This window comes from Scophthalmus maximus, chromosome 15 (assembly GCF_022379125.1).
Source record: "Scophthalmus maximus strain ysfricsl-2021 chromosome 15, ASM2237912v1, whole genome shotgun sequence".
In the NCBI taxonomy this organism is placed as follows: Eukaryota; Metazoa; Chordata; class Actinopteri; order Pleuronectiformes; family Scophthalmidae; genus Scophthalmus; species Scophthalmus maximus.
In genome coordinates, this window is record NC_061529.1 from 10,880,498 (window position 1) to 10,891,475 (window position 10,978).

The 10,978-nt window shown below is 41.3% G+C and overlaps 1 protein-coding gene across 1 annotated transcript; it reads left to right on the forward strand.

Moving 5' to 3' along the window:
• Positions 1 to 6,516: 6,516 nt before the first annotated feature.
• On the forward strand, positions 6,517 to 10,298 carry klf11b (Kruppel-like factor 11b). Its single transcript, XM_035609465.2, has 4 exons — positions 6,517 to 6,734; positions 7,561 to 7,839; positions 8,277 to 9,234; positions 9,492 to 10,298. The coding sequence occupies exons 1-4, from the start codon at positions 6,696 to 6,698 to the stop codon at positions 9,791 to 9,793; spliced, it is 1,578 nt and encodes a 525-aa protein (XP_035465358.1). The 5' UTR covers positions 6,517 to 6,695; the 3' UTR covers positions 9,794 to 10,298.
• Positions 10,299 to 10,978: the final 680 nt, after the last annotated feature.

The following is a 10,978-nucleotide window of genomic DNA, read 5'->3' on the forward strand; positions in this document are numbered from 1 at the left end:
GTCTTAGTTGTCTGAGAACTTTTCTTACTCGTCTGTTCTCAAACCATCTCATCACTTTTTCTTCTCTTTTTGGTCTTGAGAAACTTTCACCTCACAATAAATTTGTAAATTATGTAGTAGAAATGAAAATGTTTAATTGAATAAGATTAGATCTGTCACTGGTTGAATTGTTGAGCTGCGGCAGAGATCAACTGTGCCCATGGCCATGTTGTCTGCGTCTGTCCACAAGAACAGATGTCTGGGCATCAACTCTGACCCTGTGGAGAGGAAACAGGCCTGACAGGACTGCCTGGTGCAGAGAAGCTGCGATGTCGGAAACCTGGCCACAAATTCATACATGCACCATTCACCCATTTATTCAAGCTGTTGGCCATTTTTTTTAATACATGGTAGTGGCATTGCTATAGGGATAATAATCCCAACGGAATTAGCCAGTCCACCACTTTGGTCCAGACTGAAATACCTCAACAACGTGGATGTATTGTAAAACATGGATACTGCACCTCTGCTCAACCTTGCAGCATTTTTTCCCCCCACTGGCCACCTTTTAATGCACTTTTAACATCCTGTTGCTATATAAATAAAGTTTGATTGATTGAATAATCTCACTGCTCTCAAGTGCTTGACATCATTTTGTTACCTGAGTGTAAATGCTATGCCAGTTTTAGTCCTTTCCTCTCACACTGCTGCTGACGGTATCGTGTACCCCCGGCAGAGCCACGATACAGCACTGTAATCTGTCCAAAATATGTCCTGCTCCACATCTGGTGTCAGGCTGGACTCCAGATCAACTTTTTCATGATAATATATCTGTAAAATTTCATATTGAATTAAATATTAAAACGGTCTCTTGTACAGATACCAAATTGATTTGATTATTTTTTGTTAAATGTTAAAAGTTTCCTCTGTTTTATTTGCAACTTCAGTAAAACAGGACATACATTTTTGCTCACAGGGTTAAGGAAAAAGGTCTGCACTGTGCTCGATGTTTTAGCAATGAAAAGTGCTCTATAAATGAAATTTATTATTATTATTTTGTATGATTCAGAACAATTTTAAAGCACCGCACTTCAGAGTTTAAAAAAAAAATCCTTCCTACTCTCAAGTTATTCACTCACCATGAGAGGAATCGTTGACATAACGTGATGAGTAGGTGTGTAGGTACTTAAAATAGCATCTGTAATCACTTCCATTGACAGCTTGGAAAATAGACACACACCCACTGCATCCACACAGTTACACCACAACCCGCTGTTCTTCCAGGAATCTTGCACAACAAATGTTACACAAGTACAATATGGAGTAGAATCCACCTTCTCTTCAGGTTAATCAATTAGCTGTCACAAGCCACTAAATTAACACAAAAGGTTTGACAGTCACACTTGGTACTGAATCTGAAATTCAGATTCTAACTAGTTTTTGCAATTTTAGGATGAATTGTTTAAAGTTATTGTTATATTATACATGAAATTGATGTTGCTCTTGCTCACAGAGATCATCCCGCCTTGTGCCACCAGGAGCTCCACACACAGTACATGTGCTGTTGAGGCTTACAAATTCCGTTTTCAGTGGCACATTAACAGACCTTCTGAAGCAAAACCAGAAAACATAACTAATAAAGCGTTCCGTGACAGAAATTTAAATAATATTCTATATTATAATAATAATAATAATATTCTCTCTATCATGTAATAATATAATTTTACCTTCTTTATCTCTGTAAATGAGATGGCTATGAATGTACTTATTCAAGCACCATGCCCATCCAAGCCATTAATGCTTTTTTTGATATTAATACAGAAAAATATGCAGCACTATGTTGCAAACATGGAAAATCCCCAAAATATGATATTTAGAAATGGATTTTTTTTTTATTCTGTGCAACATCTCAGACTAATCTGCTTCATCACACAAATTCCACACACAAATTTCTGAGCCTTCATCATTAGGCACCGCACATGCTTCAACCGTCTCCAGGGGAACTCCTCCAGGGAGCCCTCAAACCTGCCTCCTGCTCCTTGTGTTGCCAGGACAACAGACAGCGCACTAGCTCACACAAGTGAGTGTCTCCTAGCAACAGATTGGCCTTCGAAGGCCATTCAAACCAATCAGGAGCCAGGTGCCTGCAAAAGAAACCCTGTTGATGCTCCATTCTACTGTGATAGAGTCTAATCAGTAATACAATGATTCGATAAATAATGATTAAATCTGACACATCATATGCTTACATAATACAGACCAAATAGAATAGAATGGAATGGTATATATGTCATTGCACAGCTATATGTAAAAAATGTAAGTGCATCTCCATAGTGCACACAGCACAAAAATAAATATCAATACAAACGATTAAAAGTAACAGTCAAAAAATAAATGATTGACCAAGGTTTTCAGCATCTTTGCAATATTTTCCAGATGAAAGACAGTTGCTTTGGTTGCCGTCTGTGTGAGATTTAAATTTGAAATTAGTTTCAAAAATTGTATCTACTTGTGGATACATAACATTGTATGTTATGTATCCACAAGTAGATTACATTCTCTATAAAAATATCAAAGTGCTTAAACAGCATATTAATAAAATTCACATAAACCTGCTACTTCTAGAGTGTATTGACAGAAACCATGACAAAGATAAATCTGTCAATGACCTGGTCCACTTAATTATCAAAGGGAAATTCACTGGATCAATATGCTGTTTCTACATGTTTCATTCACCCTTGATTAAAGTCCAAACCTCAACTGAGACCATCAGGACATCAAATTTCTCGTTTAGGCAGGATTATCCAAATGTTTGTTTGGTCGCTTATGTGTTTCAACTGTTGGTTAATGTGAATCCATAAATCCAATGTTAGCTCTTCATCTCATATTTGTCTTTTTGGCGCTATAGTTTGTAAAATGCACACATGACTGCAATGAGAAATGTGGTAAAGGTTTGGGTGGATTTTAACATGGAGATGAGTAAATAATGGGTTAATATAATATGCTTGAATTATTAAATTTGAAATACCAGTCTGACATACAGAAATCAGGGAAATAAATTCCTTTCAATCTTAAGGGAGAGCACTGACACACAGTCAATCATTTAGTACACAATGTTTTGAACATCAACTATGCACAATTGTAAAGCACGGTCTTTTTTGCTTTTTCAAGAGTGAGATTATATCCTAGTCTTTTCTGTCCCTGTCGAGTATGAACATTGTTTTGGTTGAAAAGTAGTCAATATAAGCAAGAAAAAAAAGAGGAGGAAAATAAGGAAGGATAGATATTAGGAAGAATGGCAGATCCCTATTCAGAGATTTTCTTCACAGCCTGTGAAGCCTCTTTACTGTGTCCTTTCACCCAGATGCCAGCTTGTTGTGATGGTGGGGAGAAGCAACTGACTGACAGTGTTTTCCCAAAGTTCAAGCGAGCACCCAAGAGCATTCTTGTGTAACATTGGCATTTAAAAAATGCTGATGATAAATACTGGGAAAATAAATAATACAAAATTGGGAAAGTGATTCAGAAGCATTAGTTAAGGTCCATTACGTTATTTCAACAAAAATCTGCATAACATAACATAAACATTTAACTACATAAAATGTAAACCAGTTGACAAGAAAAGGGATATCACACAAATGAAGTTATTCATTTGGCTGTCTCCTGTTTACTGTCCCAACAAATTTATGAAATGATAAGTCTGACTATAATTAGTCTATTAAAATCTATAAATCAAATCATGTGAGTATTTGCATATAATCATAACATGTGTAAGATAATAGTAATTTAACCACAGGGATGTGAAATATCATCATCTATATTTAGATCTATATCAACTCCAAACAATGTAATGGTGGCAGAGCATTCCCACCCCGAAATATCTTTCATAGATAGATGCATTTGCAGTCTTCAGTGTACGTGTATGTGCTCCAGAATTAATTCAGACATGTGTGTGCTCATACATGAATGTTTAACAAAAATTAAAATAAGGTAGATTTATGAACGACTAACAACAGCAACAATAGCATCAGGATATATGAAGGGAATTTTCTAATTAATATCAGTACAAAACAACATTATGATAAGTTTACCTAACATGTGAAAAGTTTAGATTTTGAGTGAAGATAATTCATTGTCTGTTTGGCATGGCCTGTGGCTGCCTGTCAGGGCTCTGCGACCGTTAGTAAAATATAGCCCCTAACCCTGCTGGGACAACTCCCCCCTTTCTGAGTAGCTCCTGGAGTTCCTGGGTTGGGGGAGTTGGCTGTGCAGGGGAGGTGTGCATGCAGAGGCCCAGATAGGGCCAGCGTAACCTTTCCTCCAGATTCCCTAACTAAGTTGAGCTGACTTCCCCACTTACATCACAAACAAGGCTGCTGAACTTAGGCCCGGGCTGTCTGTCATGCCTACGTGCTTTCTCCTTTTCCCTCAAACTCCTCCCTCTTCCGTCCTCTTCTCACTAACTGCCTGCATTGTGGATGCGCAGCTACACCTCCAGGCCCTCATTGCTCCCTGAGGTCATGCTTATATGAGTCATACTGTGGTGCAGCCTTCGTTAGCAGCCAGGCGCCATGGGTCAGGCTAACACACCTGCTACACTCCCCTTTTTGCTGCAGGCAAGCAACAGACAAACACCAAATTACACAAGGTTCATTTTTGATTTGTATAAATGTTGTTTATATATATATATATTTATATATATAAGACAAGAACGATAGAATATAAATTATCACGGGTGTGTGCTCATGTTACTGATACTTGGCCAGCCATCGGGGTACTGTATCGTTGTTATATCGAATAAGCTATATTTTTAAAAGCATAATCACAGCACCTTTTTTCATATCATTGCTCCCACAAGTCCGTTGGGAACTCTGCTTCACTTTTTCCTTTGTTTAAATGCAGTTGGTGATGTAACACATAAGTAGGTCAGGGCCAATTTGAATTCTCTGACATAGAATGATTTCATTGAAATTGTTTTACAGTAGGTCACAGGAAAATCGGCCAAACATACATTAACTTTTACAATACGTTTTAATAATGTATATAGTATCAGGGGATCAAAGAACAGTAATCCTTGCTTTACATCTAGTACAATAGTTCATCAGTGCAGTTCATCTGAGAACCTATTTAAAATTGTTAAGGCTCAATTTGTCTTCAAATGAAACTATAATGATATAAGTAAAGAAAAAAAACCATATGGATCTAAGGGAGTTCTGAGGTTGTCTCCACACCAGACATCCTTAAAAACAACAACAGCTAAACCCACAGACAAAAGATTTGTCAAGATCATGACCATTAGACCAGTTACACAAGTTACACTGTTGACTAATTGACTGACAGAGTGAAACAGGTGACCTCGAATATGTAACCTAGTTTACAATGTAACCTAAAAAATATATATCAGATGTTGGAAACATTTGAAGGGATGAGGATAAATTAATTCAGTGGTAAGTGGCTACAGGATGCAGCAATAAAAATGATTGAAAAGCATTTGACTCACTTTGTGAATGCATGTTTGTCTTCTGAAATATTAAAGTGACAGTTAAAGAACTTGTTTATGCGCTTTTTTGTGTTAGAAAACTGCACAAATAGCTCCAAAAAAACCAGACAGAAAGATGTGCTTCATCTGGCACTGGTGTTGCATTCATGTGTTGTGGGAAAGGTGGTACAAATGACTTCCCTGTAGGCCATTTCGCTTTTAAAAGCTCAAAAGAGTTTAAAATATATAGGTGTTCTTGGATAGAAGTTGTCCAGGACCAACAATGAAATCTAGGTAGTATGTCTATTTCCAATTTCTCTATAAAAAAGTATGTATAAGTGTTTCTTATTTGTGTCAAACACTCCTAATTATTTCTTGTTGAAGAGTTTCAGCAGAGTGTAAACTACTACCTTAACTGACTAATTGGGGACATCTGCATACGTTTTTAAATAATTATGGACCCTTGACGACTAGTACTTATATTCTTCCTTTTGATTTAAAAAGTATAACAGCATTCAGTGCTGTTATATTTAAATGACACATAAACCCATATTTAAGCACACTACAGATGGAAGTAACCCTGATGGAAAGAAATTATTCATTTGATCCGTAAAATGCACAACAATACAGTAAAAAGGTCATATATCTGTTCATGTGATATGCCCTAATGTGTATGAAGACTCTTCAACAGCTGATGTGTAGTCATAAGATATTAATACATCTGAATTTCTTGTTTTGGATGGGTAATATCGTGTTTATATAACACATAGCGTTGCATCGAGCCCGTTGTTAACCACAGCCCCTGAACGCATCATAGACTGAATCGACCTTTCGCCTAGTTTAGCGGCGGGCAGTTCATCGGGTTTACCCTGACACTGCTGACTCCGCGGCCCCGCCCACCGACGGCCACGCACCCTATTTCCTCCAACCGTGCAGCCGGCACGCACTGTTCACGCGCTCCCTGCCCCCCCATTGGCCGGAGATCTGCACACACTCGATTGCGATTGGCCGAGTGTTGCCAACCGCCAGTGCGTGTTGTGAGTTTTGTTTTTCTTTCCTTTTTTCCCCTCCTCCCTATGTTTTACACACACAGCTGAGAGCAGAGGCAGCCAGTCAGAGAAAAAAGACCCACCTCGACCCCCAGACGAGAACGGGCAGCAGCGCTGGCATCCGCCGTCTCTTTGTTCTACACTGGCTCTGACAACAGCAAAGTCACATTTGAACATTTTATTCCTCAATGCCATCGCGAAGATTCACGGAGATGGACTCGCACGGGGTAAGACAGTTATCTTAACGGCTATTTTGTGTGGTTTTTTTCCCCATTTAGTCCACCAACATTGAGTTGTTTACAGAGTGATTTCTGATTTCAGTAAACAAGCTGAGTCGTCAGCTAAATTCTACACTTTGTTTAATCTCATTGACATGATTTGGTGTCACATCAACGTCCTAGTGATGCAATATGATTCAATTAATATGTAAAAAAATTTTTTTTAAATTGCACCGTTACATTGCAGTTTTGCTTTACACGCGCTCTTCAAAATGTAATAACTTTATCCGTGTTGATCTAATATCATTTCAACATGCAGGCGAGCCTGTTAGTGTCACCGCGTTTAGTTGTGGTGGAGTATCAGTAATTATGCTTTGATCACCGCATAAAATTAAAACATCGTTGCAACGTAATAGGTCCACTTCCTGATCCAAACCCGCTTTATGGGGATTTCACATGGCTCATCTCTGCAGCACGTCACTGTTTGGTCTATATTTGGCCATGGGAGGCGGCCTGGCGCTGAGCCAGAGGCAATGCATGCTGGGCTGAGGTGAAGTCACCGCCAGCATCGTGCAGTCCGGCCCGGGAACTTCAGATGCGGGAACACTGACTAAACTGATGAAGTGGGAAGCCGGGAATTTATTTTTTCTGCCCCATTTCTGGTGAATAGATTGCAGAGCGTCCCCTCTGTTTGCATTTATTCCAGTAACACACCCTGAGTCGACAGTCGAATCAACACTGTCTGTCTGAAGTTGAAATGAACCAAATAATGTGGCAACGGTGAAGAACTTTCGTGTTGCCCATTTGCCTGATGCCTATGTATTGTTCCTTTCAGACTGAGTACATGGATCATTGTGGGTCAACTGCAAAGAGGAGGAGGCATGACAGCGAACAGTCCATCTCCAGTGGAACCACTGGCCTGGAGTACACGGACCTGGAGGCAGCTGAAGCTCTGGTGTGTATGAGCTCTTGGGGCCAGGGCCTCTTCACTGGCAGCAACACGCCGAAACCCTGCAAGCCCAGACCCCTCACCCCGGCTTCGGACTCTTGTGACTCCCTCCTGCCGCCAGAAATCCCAGAGCCCCCAAAGGACTTTGTGTCCCTCTCCTCCCTGGTAAGACGCTCCACATACTGTACAGGTCTCAGGCCATTTAATAGTATGAATGTCAGTTTTGCAACATTAAGTTTGAGCTAGAGGTCAGCACTGAAATCACACAGAGCTGTAAAACCACTGAGATAACACACGTTTGATTAGTCAAACCTATTCATGAATGTCAAGGTTTGCACAGAACCCTGTGACCTTTTGATGTGATGTCTAAAGATAACTGTGGTTTATGGCAAGGGTGACCTTCAGATAAAGTTTGTTCTCGTAGATGTGGGGTCATAAAAGTCTCAGTTTATAGTTATTATTTTTCTTGTATCCACCTGCCTGCTGCTTCTTGTGATCTCTGCAAACACAAGGCCCTTGTAAACCAGAGGAACATACCATGAAATCATGGTACTGGGTTGCACTTTAATAACATAAGCTTCATATTTCCCATCTTTTTCTAGTGTATGACTCCCCCTCACAGCCCCAGCTTTGTTGAGACTTCAACGTCAAGCACTGGCCTTCAGTCAAGCCCGACTGTGTCCTCACAGCGCTGCGTACCCAGTCTCCATCAACCTTTCCTGGCACCCACTGCTGAAAAAAGCCCCTCCCTCCCCCCTCCGCCACAGCCCTGCCGAGCCATGGCGACCAGCGTCATCCGCCACACTGCAGACAGCACCCCCTGCCAACACCACATTCCAATGGCCCCCAATTCAGAGAAAACTAGAGACACTGTAATGGCTACAATGGTCTGCCAGCAGCAGCAGCAGCAACACATTATAAGGACTGAGCAGATAACCTCACCTCCATGTCTTCCTGCTCCTCTGACACCATTAAAGACAGAACACCACCCCAGTACCTCAAATACCTATTGGGACAGTGTATCCACCCCCACTCCCATCAACACTCAACTGCAAAACAACCCACCCCCTCCCTCTGTTGCTGCAACATTGTCCCCACCTCCAGTCAGAAGCCCTCAAATCATCTGCCAGATGTTCCCTGTCAGTAGCCAATCAGGGATAATCTCAGCCTTCATCCCCAGCACGGTTCAGACCTCAGCTACTGGAATTCAGACTACCACCACAACCCTCCTCCCCCAGCACACCTCAGCGAGCACCACCCCTGTCCAGCAGTCCCTCATTGTGGGCTCAGCTGTGCACCAGGGCACGGTGATGCTGGTCCTCCCTCAGTCCTCAGTGTCTCAGGCCCCTCACTGCCCTCAGACTGTCATGACCCTGGGCAACACCAAGCTGCTTCCTCTGGCCCCGGCCCCTGTGTACGTGCCAGCAGGACCCAGCAGCAGTACTGCACCCACAAAAATGGACTTTTCTCGCAGGAGAAACTATGTGTGCAACTTCCCAGGCTGCAGGAAGACATACTTCAAGAGCTCACACCTCAAGGCTCACCTGCGAACACACACAGGTGAGCACTCACTGCACATGGGAGAGTCTGGGCTGAAACTAGCGAGGATGTGGAAAACAATGTGACTATCACAGATGAGTGTTGCTTCCTGTTTGGAAAGCATTCGTTCTTTGGCCATGTCATTCTTGATGGGAAAGAGACTGAGCTCATTGTTTTAGGTCAAACAGGGCTACTGTGTTGCGTGAAGTTTTTATGACTGCAACGTGACTCACTTGCTGACTCCCCACTCTCCCTGTTTTTCTCTTTCCCTCTCTTAGGTGAGAAGCCTTTCAGCTGCAGCTGGGATGGCTGTGATAAGAGGTTTGCCCGCTCTGACGAGCTCTCCCGCCACCGGCGAACACACACTGGGGAGAAAAAGTTTGTGTGTCCCGTGTGCGACCGGCGATTCATGCGCAGTGATCACCTCACCAAACATGCACGACGCCACATGACCACAAAGAAAATTCCCTCCTGGCAGGCTGACGTTAGGAGCTTGAACAAAATGGCTGCTGGCAAAACACCTCCTTCAAAACCTGGCCTTGCCACACTTAGCATGCTTGTACCTGCCAGCTCTAAGTAGACAATGAACACCACCATCCCACCCACTCCCAAGATACCACAGGGATACAGGGAGTAGCCAAGCACACAAGGCTACTGCTCTTTTACTCATGGGATTGAGAAAAACAAAAAAATATGCACTGGACTCCTTTTTTTCCCCTTTCAACTGTTAATTTGTATGTGTAATTTCTCTAAAGGATTCTTTTGTTTACTTTGATACATGTGATAATTTGTATGCACCCTTGCCAAAGCCTTTGTATGAAGTCTGTTTTACACATTTCACCTCCTCAGCCCCTGTTGTTTTAGTCAGTACAGATTGAATATATATATATATACACGTCTATGTGAATGTATTGTGTGTTGTATGAAATTCATATATTTGTCATATCTGGGAAAATATTGATATGAAACACAATGTAAATATGAATATTAATCAACAAAATTATGATTATAACTTGATTATATCTCCTGTATAACTTTTCATATTATTTAATACATATTTGTAATAAAAAAAGATTACAAGATAATGTTTTGGTCATTTTGTGACATTCTAATAACTAGTCCTAGAAAAAACATGGCGCTGGATCAATCTCTTCCCGGTTGAGTGGCTGCCCGCATCCTGTGTGCGTCACACTGTGACTGCCCCCGCCACCACTACCCTTTTTCCTGTCAGCTGAAACTCACTTGTGTCCTTTGAAATGTGCTGACTAACCTGTGGGTAGTTTACTGCTGGCTGAAAAATTATTTATTTGTTCATTTAAACTCTCGGTGAGACCATCTGGGGACATGGTGTCCTTTTCATAAGCTCCGTGCCAGAATGCTCAATGTGTCAGATAGGTCCAGTTTCCTCAGTAACGGATCATTTCAGCCCAGTCACATTGGAACAAGGAAGTGACGGAGCTGTGTGCTTGTTGCATAATGCACATATGAGTTTTATACATTAAAAAATATCAGTCTGGAATGTTTTAGGAAACACTTGTTCCTGTGATGAGCGGGCACAAATTAAAATCAGCGGTTCATACAGATTTCGACACTTGTATGAGATAGTGGTTTGTAGCATTCAGGCTTTAACTGCAGAGATCAGGAGGATTGCAAGGTTAATTTTTATAATGTAAATGATAACAAGATGCTATTAAGATGATCCATCATCTGGCCATCACCTGCTCTCAGCACCTCACCCATCCTCTCCCTCAAACACACTTTAAAT